At 41.9% G+C, this 16,575-nt stretch overlaps 1 protein-coding gene across 1 annotated transcript in view; it reads left to right on the plus strand.

Moving 5' to 3' along the window:
• The window catches only part of LOC119417429 (LIM domain and actin-binding protein 1), a gene marked incomplete at its 5' end in the record, with an annotated part of 77,757 nt that overhangs the window by 52,909 nt on the left and 8,273 nt on the right, over nucleotides 1-16,575 (plus strand). Inside the window, 2 exon segments of the mRNA XM_037684634.1 lie at nucleotides 15,615-15,679; nucleotides 15,813-15,946. Coding sequence (XP_037540562.1) covers nucleotides 15,615-15,679; nucleotides 15,813-15,946 — 199 coding nt within the window.

The raw sequence follows: 16,575 nt of genomic DNA on the forward strand, positions 1-16,575 counted from the left end.
GAACCCAGACCCAGACCAGTGGTCATTCCGTATGTTGAGGGAGTATCGGAGAAACTGAGACATTTATTTTCTAAACATAACGTCCCAGTGGCTTCTAAACCCCAAAATACATTACGGCAAAGACTGGTTCATCCCAAAGATCCAGTCCCCCGGCACAAACAGAGTAATATTGTGTATGCTGTTCAGTGTCAGGAGGGCTGTGATCAGTCTTACATCGGGGAAACTAAACAGCCACTGGCCAAAAGGATGGCCCAGCACAGAAGATCAACATCATCAGGCCAGGACTCTGCAGTCTACACTCATCTCCAGGCCAGCGGTCACTCTTTCAGGGATGAAGATGTGCACATCCTGGATAGAGAGGAACGATGGTTTGAGAGAGGAGTAAAGGAGGCCATCTTTGTGAAAAGAAATCGTCCATCGTTAAACAGGGGTGGAGGCCTACGTGTTCAACTGTCCCCCTCTTACAATGCTGTGATTGCTAGTATCACTCAACCCTCTGTGAATAGTAAACAGCCATCAGGTGCTAATGACCCATTGTTAGGCTGATGGTCCTTCTTGATCATGTGAGAAGCTGGTTTTGGTTGTCAGCAGCAAACTGGTTGATCCACTCTGAGAAGGTGCTATTTAAGAGACTGAGCTGAATACAGCACCTCAGACTGAGGAAGTCTCTCGGATGAGAGACGAAACGTTTCTACATTTTTTTGTTGCTTTGCTTTGTTTTGGTTTTTTTGAATGTCCAGAGGAACAGATTTAACTTTTTTAGAATTATAAAAAAGGCATACAGATTATTATTTTTTTTTACAAAATAAAATAAGATGCAAAAAAAGTAACAAAAACAGCTAGATTATAAGGCAAATGTAGAAAACTAAAAACAGGAATATGTCTGCATTGGTCCCTGCCAGGAGTCCAACAAATTCTTAAAGCCACTTAGAGAGGTCAAAGGTCGAGAGCTTCAGATCTTTTTGAAAGATATTCCAGGAAACAGGAGCGGAGTAGGAGAAGGTCCTTTTGTCTAGTTCAGTCCTCACTGAGGGAACACTGCAGGTAATAATGTCCTGAGAGTGCACACTGTAACTGCACTCACGCAGAGACATGTAGGAGGAGATGTATGAAGGCAACAGACCAAGAAGTGATTTAAAGATGAAAATGTACCAGTGAGAGAGTCTGCGTGAAGTTAATGGTGACCAGTTAACCAGTGAATACTGGGTGCAGTGGTGGGTATGATAATCACAGCCAGTTATGAATCTTACTGCACTGTGATAGACAACATCCAACATCTGCAGGGTTCTTGTAGGAGCATTCATGTAAATAATGTCACCGTAATCAATGGAGGGAAGGAAGGTCACAGTTACAAGGTGTTTTCTAACATTCAGGGTTAGACAGGATCTGTTTCTGAAAAAGAAACCCAGTTTAACTTTTAGTTTCTTTACCAAGTTTTCCACGTGAAGCTGTTTTGTCCTTTCTGAGCGTGACACAGTGTGACCTTGAGATGAATTTGTAAAATGTTTTCCACTTGTTCGACTCTGAATAGTTTGAAAATGACCTTTGACTCTTTCTCAGATTGATGGACAGCAACGTCTGCTTCTCTGAGGTCATTGCTGATATTTTTCCATCTTGGCGTTGTGTTAAAACCAGAGTTGGAAAGAGTACTGAAAATTTGTCCTCGAGTACATGTACTGTTACACTGCTTAAATTGTACTCAATTACAAGTAAAAGTAATGGTGTTATAAAAAAAATTTAAGTAAATGTACAAAGTACTCTTCTCAAAAACTACTCGGACTATTAATTACCTTTTAACCAGTGGATGTTTTATTGTGTTGTCAATTGAAAGCATTCAGTTTGATTTACTGTATATAGTAGCTACATTATCCTGATGCATGCTCAATAATCCTAGCTACATTCATTTCTCAGACACTCAGAAGCTCCATCTTTTTTTAGTACCAGGCAAACCGATGGCAGTGACAATATCCAAGATCTTTGCATACTTAGCCAAACTAATAACCCACACATTTACAGACAGAAGAACGGCTGTGCCATGGAATCTCCAGTGTCACCCATTGTTGCCAATCTCTACATGGAGGAAGTGGAACAGAGAGCCCTTAACTCCTATGAGGGAACAATGCCAAACCATTGGTTCCAATATGTGGATGATACCTGGGTCAAAATCCAAGCCACGGAAATAGAAGCATTTACCAGACACATTAACTTGGTCGATAACATCAAGTTCACCAGAGAGGATGCAAACGACAACAAGTTGCCATTTTTGGACTTATTGGTTCATATGGAAAGAGAGGACAGCCTCAACATTGAAGTTTACAGAAAACCAACCCACACAGACCAGTATCTTCTGTTTGACTCCCACTATCCACTGGAACACAAACTCTCTGTCATCAAAACTTTACAGCATCGGGCCGAACGCGTCCCCACGAAGACAGAAGGGAAGGAAAAGGAACAGAAACACGTTCAAGAAGCTCTCCAAACATGTGGATATCCTAACTGGGCTTTTGTCAAGTCAGTGAGGAAATCTACAAAACACACTAATAAACAGAAAAAGGAGAACAGACGTAAAAACATGGTCATCCCTTATGTTGCTGGAGTATCAGAGAAATTCAGAAGGATTTTCAACAAACACAACATCCCAGTACATTTCAAACCCAGCAGGACTCTCAGACAGAGGCTGGTCCACCCTAAAGACAAAACACCCATACACAAACAGAGTGGTGTTGTCTATGCGGTCCAGTGCAGCGAGGACTGTCCAGACCTCTACAGGAGAAACTAAACAGCCTCTTCCCAGACACATGGCTCAACACAGGAGAACCAGCGCTTCAGGACAAGTTCCAGAAGTTCACCTCCACCTCACAGAGAAGGGACACTCTTTTGAGGACCAAAACATGCACATTTTGGACCGAGAACACAGATGGTTTGAGAGGGGGGTGAAGGAAGCAATTTATGTAAAAAGAGAAAAAAAACCATCTCTTAACAGAGGAGGAGGCCTCAGATTTCTACTTTCAAAACCATATAATGCAACTTTAAGACTGATTCCCAGCCGGTTTTCACACCTGATGGGAACAGAGGGGTTTCATCTGTGAATTAGAGTAACAAAGACCTTAAGAAACCCCTACTGTTAGGGTGTGAGGTGTGAATTGTCAAATCTACATATGTGTATGTCTTATCTCATTCAGCCTTAGAACCTGAAACCCTATCTCACTGCTCAATGAATTGAGAAAGTTTCTCGGATGAGGAGCGAAACATATTCTGTTACAAATAAAGTCCAGTTGTTTTTGTATTGAATGTTTTTGGAATTCATCATGTCCTGGATGACTGAGAATCTTCACCAGCAAACCCACACATCCATCCATTTTCTTCCGCTTATCTGGGGTCGGGTCGTGGGGGTAGCAGCTTAAGTAGGGAGGCCCAGACTTCCCTCTCCCCAGCCACTTGGGCCAGCTCCTCCGGGAGAATCCCGAGGCGTTCCCAGGCCAACCGAGAAACATAGTCCCTCCAGCGTGTCCTGGGTCTTCCTCTGGGTCTCCTCCCGGTGGGACGTGTCCGGAACACCTCACCAGGGAGGCATCCAGGAGGCATCCTAACCTGATGCCTAAGCCACCTCAACTGGCTCCTCTTGATGAGGAGAAGCGGCAGCTCTACTCTGAGTTCCTCCCGGATGATCGAGCTTCTCACCCTATCTCTAAGGGAGAGCCCAGACACCCTGCAGAGAAAACTCATTTCGGCCACTTGTATCCGAGATCTTGTTCTTTCGGTCACAAGCCAAAGCTCATGACCATAGATGAGGGTAGGAACGTAGATCGATCAGTAAATTGAGAGCTTCACCTTTTGACTCAGCTCTCTCTTCACCACGACAGACCTGTACAGCGCCCGCTTCACTGCAGACGCTGCACCTATCCGCCTATCGATCTCATGCTCCATTTTCCCCTCATTCGTGAACAAGACCCCAAGATACTTGAACTCCTCCACTTGGGGCAGGACCTCCTCCCTGACCCAGAGAGGGCACTCTACCCTTTTCCGGCTCAAGACCATGGCCTTGGATTTGGAGGAACTGATCTTCATCCCGGCTGTGTCGCACTCGGCTGCGAACCGCTTCAGCGAAAGCTGTAGATCACGATTTGATGAAGCCAAACAGGACCACATCATCTGCAAGAAGCAGAGACTCAATCCTAAGGCCACCAAAACGGATCCCCTCAACACCTTGGCTGCGCCTAGAAATAATGTCCATAAAAGTTATGAACAGAATTGGTGACAAAGGGCAACCTTGGCGGAGTCCAACTCTCACTGGGAACGAGCCCAACTTACTGCCGGCAATGCGGACCAGGCTCTGACACCGGTCATACAGGGACCTAACAGCCCGTATCAAAGGGCCTGGTTCCCCAAACTCCCAGAGTACCCCCACAAGGTTACCCGAGGGACGCGGTCGAAAGCCTTCTCCAAGTCGACAAAGCACATGGTGACCGGTTGGGCAAACTCCCATGCACCCTCCAGGACCCTGCTGAGAGGGTAGAGCTGGTCCAGTGTTCCACGACCAGGATGAAAACGGCACTGCTCCTCCTGAATCCAAGGTTTGAATATCTGACGGACCCTCCTCTCCAGAACCCCCGAATAGACCTTACGAGGGAGGCTTAAGAGCGTGATCCCCTGTAGTTGGAAAACACTCCACTGTCCAACTTTTTGAATAGGGGGACCACCACCCCGGTCTGCCAATCCAGGAGAACTTCCCCCGATGTCCACGCAATATTGCAAAGTTGCATAAGCCAACACAACCCCACAACATCCAGAGCCTAAGGAACTTCGGGCGAATCTTATCCACCCCTGGGGCCCTGACACCGAGGAGCTTTTTAACAACCTCGGTGACCTCAGCACCAGAGATTGGAGGGTCCAACCCAGAGTCCCCAGGCTCTGCTTCCTTAGTGAAAGATGTGCCAGTGGGATTGAGGAGGTCTTCAAAGTATTCCACCCACCGACACACGACATCCCGAGTTGAGGTCAGTAGCACACCACCCCCACTATAAACACTGTTGGTGGTGTATCGCTTTCCCCCCCTGAGATGCTGGATGGTGGACCAGAATCGCCTCGAAGCCATGCGGAAGTCATTCTCCATTCTACATCTCCAAACTCCTCCCATGCCCGAGTTTTTGCCTCAGCGACCACCCGAGTCACATGTCGGTTGGACTGCCGGTACCCATCAGCTGCTTCCAGGGTCCCACAGCCCAAAAAAGGCCCAATAGGACTCCTTCTTCAGCCTGACAACATCCCTCATCGCCGGTGTCCACCACCGGGTTCGAGGGTTGCCTCCGCGACAGGCACAGACAACCTTATGGACGCAGCTCAGGTAAGCTGCCTCGACAATAGCGGCATGGAGCATGGTTCACTCGGACTCAATGTCCCCTACCTCCCCTGGAACATGTTCAAAGTTCTCTCGGAGGTGGGAGTTAAAGCTCCGTCTCACAGGAGACTCTGCCAGACATTTCCAGCAAACCCTCACAATACGTTTGCGCCTGCCAGGTCTGACCGGCATCTTCCCCCACCATCGGAGCCAACTCACCACCAGGCAGTGATCAGTGGACAGCTCCGCCCCTCTCTTCACCCGAGTGTCCAAGACATGTGGCCGCAGATCAGATGAGACAACGACAAAGTCGATCATCGAACTGTGGCCTAAGGTATCCTGGTGCTAAGAGCACATATGGACACCCTTATGCTTGAACATGGTGTTTGTTATTGACAATCCATGATGAGCACAAAAGTCTAACAACAGAACACCACTCGGGTTCAGATCGGGGGGGGGGGGCGTTCCTCCCAACCACACCCCTCCAGGTCTCACTGTCATTGTCCATGTGAGCATTGAAGTCCCCCAGCAGAACAAAGGAGTCCCCAGGAGGTGCACTTTCCAGTACCCCCTCCAAGGACTTCAAAAAGTGTGGAGAATCTGAGCTGCCGTTTGGTGCATAAGCACAAACGACTGTCGGAACCCGTACCCTCACACTCATTTTATTTATTTTTATTTTTATTTATTTATTCATTTCAAATTAAAAACACAATAACAATTTCAAAACAAGAGAGTAAAATACAAAACATAAAATGAAAGGCAGCAGAAGAAGAAAAAAAATCTTATTATTTCTGCCCCTTCTTAAACAATATCAATTCAAACAATCAATTCAATCAATAATCATCTATAAATAATACAACAAAATTACATAACTAATCACAATTTTTCCATTTATATTTCGTTTGATATTAACTAACTTAAATCTATATGTATCCATTCAACAATATGTTCTTAATCTTTTTCTTAAATATAAACATTGACTTTGATTTTTTTACATCATCATCCAAACTATTCCAAAAACCTATTCCCTGTACTGAAGTAGATCTACCCCTTAAACTAGTCCTATACTTTGGTTTCACAAAAATATCTGTTCCCTTTAGATTATAACAACTTTTCCTTTTCACAAAATATGCTTGAATGTTCGAGGGTAGTATATAATTCTGAGCTTTATACATAAGTAGGAGAATATTATAATCCACCAGATCATAAAACTTAAGTAATTTCAATTTATAAAATAAAGTAGTTGTAGGATGACAGTAATGTTTTCTTGTTATAATTCTTATAGCTCTTTTCTGTAACACAAAAATAGGCTTAGTTATAGTTTTACAAGCTGTTCCCCAAACATCAACACAGTAAATTAAATGCGGGACTATAAAAGTATTGTACAGCAAACACAAAGCATTATCATTCAAAAGGTCCCTTACTTTATACAGTACTGCCATGGACTTAGATATTTTAGTTTTTACAAAATGTATGTGTTGTTTCCATGACAGTTTATCATCAATAATTACACCCAAAAACCTTACCTCATTCACTCTACATATCTCAACACCATCAATTTTGAAAGGAAAATCCACAGTTATCTTTTTTTTTTACTAAATATCATAAAATTAGTTTTAGCAACATTCAATGATAATTTGTTTAATTTAAACCAAGTTTGTATTTTAACAAACTCCATCTTCATCAACTCAAACATCTGTTCCAAGTTTTTACCCGAACAAAAGAATGTGGTATCATCAGCAAATAAAACACCTTTCAGGATACCAGACACCTCAATTAAATCATTTACGTATAAAATAAACAACTTAGGTCCAAGAACTGAACCTTGAGGTACTCCACATGAGATACTGCATAGATTAGAGCATACATCATCAATCTGTACAAACTGTTTTCTGTCCCTCAGATAACTAGATATCCACTGTAGAGCTGGACCTCTAATGCCATACTGTTTCAATTTTTCAAGTAGAATGGTGTGGTCAATGGTGTCAAATGCTTTTTTAAAATCAACAAATATGCTTATACAATGTTGTTTTTGATCCATCGCTGTAGTAACTTGTTCTATCAACTCCATAAGAGCCATGGATGTTGATTTTTTTTATCTAAAACCATACTGACTATTACTTAAAATATTATGTTTATCAAGAAATTTATCTAATCTGGACACAAATAATTTTTCAAGAATTTTTGAAAATTGTGGCACCAAAGATATAGGTCTATAGTTGCTAAATATACATTTTTCACCATTTTTAAAAAGAGGAACTACCTTAGCTATTTTCATTTGTCAGGGAATATTCCTGTTGAAAATGATAAATTACAGATATATGTGAATGGCTCAATAACATGACCCATTATTTCTTTCACAACCATCATATCCATGTCTTCACAATCTTTAGATCTTTTGTCAGTAAATTTTTGAACTACCTTCATTATTTCTTCTTTATGAGTTCCATCTAGAAACGGACTGTTTACACAACCATTGATTAAATAACTCACATTTTTATCCACTTTAGGAATTGAAGCTGCAAGATTAGACCCAACATTTACAAAATAATTATTAAATCCATTAACAATTTCATTTTCATCCTGAATTTCCTCATTATTTTCCACAAAATGTTGTGAAAGTCCCATATTATCCTTGTGTTTTTTTATAACATTGTTCATTACTCGCCATGTTGCCCTCATGTCACCACTACATTTGTGTAATAATTCACTATAATATTCTCTCTTATGTTTCCTTATAATCCCTACTAATTTGTTTTTTTACTTTTTATATTTGTCTTCAGCCTCTTGAGTTCTGGATTTCAGGAAACAAGAATACAGATAATTCTTTTTTTTACATGCGTTTCTCAATCCTTTAGTCATCCATGGATGATCAACTGTATTTTTCTTTATATAATTTTTTTGCACACAATTTTTTTTATACAATACTTCAAGAATCTTCATAAACTTATAAGATTTGTTCACATCGTCTATATACACTTCTTCCCAATTTTGTTTAGCTAAGTCATCTTTAAATTTATCTAATGCTTTTTTGGATGTGTTTATTATTTTATTCTTTCTTATAAGTGTTTTTGATATGCTGACATTGTTTTTATAAATAGTGAACACTGGTAAATGATCACTAATATCAGTCATCAAAATACCACTCACCATATCACCATCTGTTATATTTGTGAAGATATTATCAATTATTGTTGCACTTTGAGTTGTGATTCTTGTTGGATTTGATATTAACGGATACAAATTTGAACTATACATTGAATTTATGAATGTACTGATGTTATTTGAATCAGTTTTATTTCCTAAATCAATATTGAAGTCTCCACATAAAAAAACTTTTTTATTTCTGCTCTTTACTAGTAACTCCAATATTTTATCGGTAAACATTTCTATCTTTGAGCATGGTGATCGATATACACAACTTATTATAATGTTTTTTCCATTTTTATTGATTATTTCTATTGTTATCATTTCCATCATATTATCAACAATTGTAGACATTTCACTGATTACTTTACATTGTTAGGATTTGTGGTCGGAGCGAACCCAGAGTGCAGAACAGGGACTCAACTCGGCAGATATACAAAAATAGGTTTTTTAATGATGAATAAAAAGTACAAAATAAATATGCTGACGGGGCAGCAAAACTTACATAAACAAGGAGGGAGGCACGAGGAACTCAGGAGACACGAGGAACTTGAGGAACCAGGAAAAAGGAGAGACTCAGGAGACTCAAGGAAGCGTACCCAACGAAGACGACCCGACAAAGGACAAGACAGAATAGGGTGACTTAAATACAAGGAGAAGACGAGACATGATGACAAACAGCTGGGACGAGACACAGGTGGCAACAATGGAAACTAACGAGGAGCACGAGGGAAACAGACACACCGGGCCACAGAAAACTAACATCCTTACATACATTTTATTTCCTTATCTATGAATAGAGCCACTCCTCCACCTTTTTTATTTTTTCTGTTCATATGATGTAATTCATACCCTTCAACATATGCACTATCCATATTCTCATCATTAAGCCAAGTTTCAGATAATGCTATTATTTTAAAAGTTTTATTTAATCCTTTGAAATAATCTAATATGTAGGATATATTTGCATTTAAACTTCTACAATTCAGGTGAACAATAGAAAGACCTTCATCTGCCATGTTTACATCGTTAAACTGTTCTTCATTATAATATTTACTGTCTTTATTAACTGGAAAAAAATTTCTATCTATCACCTCTTCATTATTATATATTTTGAATTCTGATTTATCGTACGTCATCATAATTCAGTGTATTTGTTCATCAGGTTATTCACTGTATCTACTTTAATGTGGAGAATCTTAGAAGACCTATAATTAGTCATCTTCTAGACTCATCTAAATTTTTCCAAATCCTTCAGTTCTTTTATTAGTTTTGCTTGCGATCCTTCTTGTGCTTTAATCCAGATTTTTCCATTTCTTGTCCATGTCGCAACTATTTTTTTTTGTTTTTTTAACAACCCAGCTTCACGGGCAATATTTCCATTTCTTTTTGTTAAATGTTCGTTTATGTAAACTTTTGTTCCCTTTAGTTTTTTTGCTTGCATGATTACACTATTTCTTGATTTCCTGCTAATGAATTTTACAACAACAACCGGTTTAGATTTTTCAGATTTGCTGGGTAAGGTGTGACACAAAGAAATATCTTCATGATTTATATCAATCTCCCTGTCTTGTAAAAAGGAGACCACCTGTTCTTCTAACGTCATCTGTTCCATTGGAGTTGCATCTTCAGTAATTCCTTCACCAGCAGCGACTTTTGCATATGAACGATTTTTAATCTCCAGTCCAGTTATAACGAGGTTATCTTGTCTAGAGTTCTGTTCCAAGTCGTCAATCCTTTGTTCGAGTTCCACTATTTTTTTATCTTAAAGATTTATTTGTAATTTCAATTGTTTGACTTCTTCAAACAAACCCATCAAGAGTTCCTGTTGTGATGTTAGTTTCACAAGTTCTGAACTCATAAAGTTCAGAGATTTCCGTATTTCTTCCATATCGTCAGAGTTTTGTTCAGTCAAATCATGTTTTCTTAGTTTGGATTTTGCCATTACTCACAAAACCACCTGCCTGATGGCCGTGGTTTATCAAGTCGTTAGCCAAGAGCCAATGCCAGATCACGGATCCAACCAGCGCCTCGATTTCCACCGCAGCCCAGCGACCTCCGGACGTCCGACTCCAGGAAATCAGACACCGCAGCCCCAGACTCTCCCTGGATCCACGGCGGTAACTCGGCTCCAAACAGGAACGTGGATCCAACGGCGACAGTCTCCCACACCGCCGCACTTCCTCACAACAGCAGCAGCCCCTGACTCGACAGCCGAAAGCCGACACACAGCACCCAGGTCCACCAGGCTCTCGAAGGCAGGCCGTCAACCAGCAGCCACCGCCCACAGACCCGAAGCCAGAAGATCGGCCTCACGGCTTCAACAGTCCTCAGAGCCAACGACATGACACCGCATCACCCCCGAGCAACAAAAGCGTGTCGATAATCAGCTATATTAATTTGGCCCATTAGATTTTGAATTGGTTGTTTGAAAAATGTATAGCTCCCGTGCAGCGCAGCGCTCATCCGCTCCATCCGCTACGAGGCGGAGGGAGGCCATCCTCTCATTCACCGGGGTGAATCCCAACACATAGGCACCAAGATGGGGGGCAATAAATATGCCCTCTCCTGCTCGGCGCCTCTAACCAGGGGCAACTCCAGAGTGGAAGAGTGTCCAACCCCTCTCAAGGAAACTTGTTCCAGAGCCAGATCCATGCGTAGAGGTGAGTCCGATTATTTCTAGCTGGAACCTCTCAACCTCACACACCAGCTCAGGTTCCTTCCCCACCAGTGAGGTGACATCCACATCCCAATAGCCAGCTTCTGTAGCCAAGAATCAGACCGCCAGGGTCCTCGCCCTCTGCCACCACACATCCCACATTGCACCCGACCCCTTTGGCCCCTCCCACAGGTGGTGAGCCCATGGGAAGGGGGACCCAAGTCTCCTCTTCGGGCTGTGCCCGGCCGAGCTCCATGGGTAAAAGCTCAGCCACCAGGCGCTCGCCCGCGTGCCCCACCTCCAGGCCTGGCTCCAGAGTGGGGCCCCAGTGACTCACGTCTGGGCGAGGGAACATCCAGTCCAAACCCACACATACAAACAATAAAAAGCAATATCATACAGGTGGTTGTAAAACCTCGTACACCACAATGTTTTTTGAGATTGGATGCTGAAGTCTTGTAAGCTGCTATCACCGTAAAGATCAAAGTTTGCATCTGGACGCTGTCTCCTTTTTACCCTATGTACATGAAAAATTCCTTCAGGTACGGCCACGGGCACTCAATTCAATTCAGTTTATTTCTATTGCGCCAAGTCACAACCTAAGTTGTCTCAGGGCACTGTACAGAAACATTCATATATAAAAATAATAATTTAACATTATTTATCTGAGGAGCAGACTGCTTTGAGTTTAACTCCATCACAGAACTCTCATCTTGAACAAGCATGAAGGTGACAGTGGAAAGGAAAAACTCCCTCAGGAGGAAGAAACTTTTAGCAGAACCAATTCAATTCAAATTCAAAAATACTTTATTAATCCCAGAGGGAAATTATATGTTGTGGTAACTCATCATCCTGGTTTCATTAAAGAGTTGTTATAGATGCTGATGGCTGTGGGCAGGAACGATCTCTTGTAGCGGTCTGTCCTACAACGGATTTGAAGAAGCCTCTGACTGAAGACACTTTGTTGTTGTATGACAGTCTGATGAAGAGGATGCTGAGGGTTGTCTATAATCTTCTTCATTTGATGAAGAATCCTTCTTTGAACAATCATCTCCAAAGGTTCTAGAGGAGTCCCCAGAACTGAGCCAGCCTTCCTTATGAGCTTGTTGATCTTTTTTAAGTCACTTGCTCTGGTGCTGCTCCCCCAGCAGATGATGGCAGAAGAGACAGCGCTCTCTACAACAGACTTATAGAAGATACGCAGCATCTTGCTGCAAACGTTGAAGGACTTCAGCTTCCTCAAGAAGTACAGTCTGCTCTGCCCCTTCTTGTAGACGCTTCACTGTTGCATTTCCAGTCCAGTCTATTGTCCAGGTGAACTCCAAGGTATTTATACTTCTCCACCACCTCCACTTCTTCTCCCATGATGGAAATAGGGTTGGACCTGTTCCTGATTCTCCTGAAATCTACAACCATCTCCTTTGTTTTGTTCACATTCAAGATGAGATGATTGTTTCCACACCATGCCACAAAGCGGTCCACCAGTTCCCTGTACTCAGCTTCTTGTCCATCTCTGATCCACCCGACCACTGCAGAGTCATCTGAATATTTCTGCAGATGACAGGAGTCTGTTTTATACTGGAAATCTGAGGTGTACAGAGTGAAAAGGAATGGTGAGAGTACAGTCCCCTGTGGTGCTCCTGAGCTACTGACCACCTGGTCAGACACACAACCTTTCAGTCTCACAAACTGTGGTCTGTCCATCAGGTAGTCTTTGATCCAGGCGATTGTTGAGGCCTCCACCTGAGTCTTCTGGAGTTTCTGACAAAGCAAATCAGGCTGGATTGTGTTAAATGCACTGGAGAAATCAAAGAACATGACTCTCACAGTGCTGTCTGCCTTTTCTAGATGACAGTGAGTTTGCTGAAGCAGGTGTATGATGGCATCTTCAACTCCAAGTCCACGCTGATAAGCAAACTGCAGTGGGTCCTGATATGTGCTTGTTTGTCTAGTCAGGTGGGTCAGCAGAAGTCTCTCTAGGACCTTCATGATGTGGGATGTCAGGGAAACAGGTCTATAGTCATTGAGGACTGATGGGTGCGTTTTCTTTGGCACTGGAACAAGACGGGATGTTTTCCACAACACTGAAACCTTCTCCTGGGTCAGGCTAAGGTTGAAGAGGTGCTGAAGAACCCCACAGAGTTGCTCTGTACAGACCATCAGGACTCTGGGACTGACACCATCTGGACCTGCAGCCTTATTCCGGTTCAGTCTTTCCAGCTGCTTCCTCACCTGACTTCTGGAGACGCAGAGGGGGGAGGCAAAGGAGGTATCAGCATCTTCTGATTTAGTTGAAGACCAATATGTAGAAGAAGTAGTAAGAAGTAACCAGGCTCTGGACAAGCGGCCATCTGCTACGACCGGCTGGGTTTGGTAGGAACAGATACACAATGGCAGGTCAAGAATCACTGAAATAGTATCAAATGAAAACTATTCAATTTTAACAATTAATTTAAGGAAATTAGGTCAGTTTGTCCTCTAGTAGTCTAAGCTTAAAGCAGCATGACAAGCCAACACTAACTATAGGATTTATCAAAAAGGAAAGTCTTAATCCCAGTCTTAAAACTGGACAATGTGTCAGCCTCATGGACAGAAACTGTAAGTTGGTTCCACAAAAGAGGAGCCTGATAACTGATCTGCTTCCCATTCTGCTTTTGGAAACTCTAGGGACCGCGAGTAAATCTGCAGTCTGAGAGTGATGTGCTTTAAGAAAATATGGAACAATAAGATCTCGAATATAAGATGGAGCTAGGTTGTTGAGAGCTTTGTAGGTTAGAAGTAGGATTTTGAATTCAATTCTGAACTTGACAAGGAGCCAATGGAGAGAAGCTAAAACTGGAGAGAGATGATCTCTCCCACTAACTCCAGTTAAGACTCTGGCAGCAGCATTTTGGATCAACTGAAGACTTTTTAAAGAAGTATTTGGACACCCATTCGTCTTCAGCCTTTACCTCGTCATTTTCTCTGTTGACAGTTTGTCCTCTGCCTCTATTTTGGCTTTTTCTCCAAATCCTCAGTCCATAAATGACTATCTACTCTACAGAGTTGTCCTTTGCTTACGTCATAGGTAATTGGTGCGTTCGCGACACTTGAAAGAAGTACTTTAATGAGTATTTCTTTCAAGTACCCAAAAATCTACTTAATTACAGTAATGTGAGTATTTGTAATTCATTACTTCCACCCCTGGTTAAAACACAACTGTATACTCCAGAACAGCAAAATGACAAAAGTCCTGCTGATAATTTGATCAGTAGCTCCTGGATCATACTGAACATCTGAAATGGCAAAGGTGGATTTGGTTTCATCCACGGTTTACCCTCTTGGCTTTGTTGTTGTTTATCAAATAATTTTCTGGACTTTGTTTTTGTTCACTTGCGATTAGAATTGAGTAATTTTAGAATCTGATACAAACAATTCAGTGTAATTCAATTCAAAAATACTTTATTGATCCCAAAGGGAAATTATTTGTTGTTGTAACTCGTGATCCTCATTTCATTAAGAGACATTGTAGATACTGATGACTGTAGGCAGGAAGGATCTCTTATAAAGGTTCATCCCACAGTGGATCCTAAGAAACTGGCTGCAGATGCCGTCTGATCCGTCCACCCAGACATGGCTGGCCTCTCAGTTCCCCTGGGCTGTAGAACCACCTGAATGCCAGGCAGAACTCCTCCCAGAGCGATGACCATTTCTCCCAGCAGTCTGCTGAGCTCCTTGTCACTGTGGACAGCCAACTGTAGGTGCCGAGGGACGATCCTGTACTTTCACTGGCATGAGCCGTGTTTCCTGCTAGTTCCAGGATCTCAGTGGTCAGGCACTCGAGCACAGCTGGCAGGTAGATGAGAATGCATCCACAGAACATTATTTCAACTCATTTGAGATTTGGGGCTGTAGTTGAGATATTATTTGAGCTTTTGAGATGTCAATCAGCTGCTGTTGGTTGTAGAAAACTGCCTTGTTGCCATGGTTACGCTTCATGACAAATGTCCAAAACTAAAAAAGTTTCAGTAAAAATCCTTCCAGCTGCTTAGCATCTGATACCAGAGGAAACGATCATCCAAAAAATGTGATTTACATCCAGAAAAAGAGGAATTAAAGTTTCCAAAAGCAAAATCTCAGAATGAAAGTAAGAGAACTGCTCCAACATGCAGCCACCTGGAGCAGCGCAATTCTAGAACAATTCTAGAACAATTCTAGAACAATTCTAAAACCAGATCTTTTTCATGTTCTGATTCTTTAAAACCCTAGAACTGGAAGAAGGTGGACTTTATTTTCCCTGTCTGTAAATTGCCTTTTTTAAATCAGGACACAGGATTTTGATAGAGCGGCTTATTTTGAATTTCTTTTGATATTTTTAACGATCTCCAAGTTTCATATAGCTAAAGTCAGTGTTTTATTGAACATGTGTGTGGCTTCCTCTATTGTTCAATTTGTGTCACTGTCTCTTTAAAAGCATTTATCTTTTCTTAGGCTCTGGTCCTGGTAATCTTTCAGCCACTGGTCCGAAAGACTCTCCTCAGTCAAAGACTATCAAGGTGAGTCCACACAGAGAATAATCACATTGCACACATGAACCTCAACTTTCTTATGCATGGATGGTTAATGAGTGTGTGTGTGTGTGTGTGTGTGTGTGTGTGTGTGTGTGTGTGTGTGTGTGTGTGTGTGTAGAGCTTCCATCTGCCTTTGAAGGAGAGCTGTGTGTCCTGTATGAAGACTGTTTATCCTCTGGAGAGGCTGGTGGCCAACCAGCATGTCTACCACATCTCATGCTTCCGCTGCTCGCACTGCAACACCAACCTCAGGTGAGCCAGACTCAAACTGACAAGCAACAGTCAGCTGAACCAGCAGGATGTTTAAAGTCCAGAAAAATTCAGAACAAATTTCTGAAGGGTGCAAACCCATCTTCTGTCCAAAATTCTAACATAAATTTTATTATGATCTAAGCTCTATAGAATACTTGCTTTAAATGTGATGAATTAGACAAGAAAATAAAATTTAGCTTTACCTGAACTGCTACCTTTTGCCTATTTTCCGTTATCCAGTCACACAACTTGCTTCATCTCTATTCCGTTCTACACAGCTTTGGTTGTTTTTGAATTCAGTGGGCAAAATTGTCATAGCAAGGCTGTTCTACAACAGCATTACTTTCACACTGTACGTGTTAAAAACATGTACTCCACTGCATAAGTGAAATAAGTGAAATAAAGTGACAAAACACTCACTATACTCTGCTAGTTTCCAAAATGCTGTGGTCGAGGCTTGTCCGAGACCATAAATCAAATGCATTTGGTCTAGATTTGTCTGAATTCTCTCATTCAAAGACTATCAAAAAGTCATCTCTTCCATATTTACACAGTGTTGGTTTACAAGTTTATACTCCATATATATATATATATAAATATATATATGATATAGGCCCAAACGTCTTAGA

The sequence above is a fragment of the Nematolebias whitei genome, chromosome 11, assembly GCF_014905685.2.
Source record: "Nematolebias whitei isolate Nwh7 chromosome 11, NemWhi1, whole genome shotgun sequence".
In the NCBI taxonomy this organism is placed as follows: Eukaryota; Metazoa; Chordata; class Actinopteri; order Cyprinodontiformes; family Rivulidae; genus Nematolebias; species Nematolebias whitei.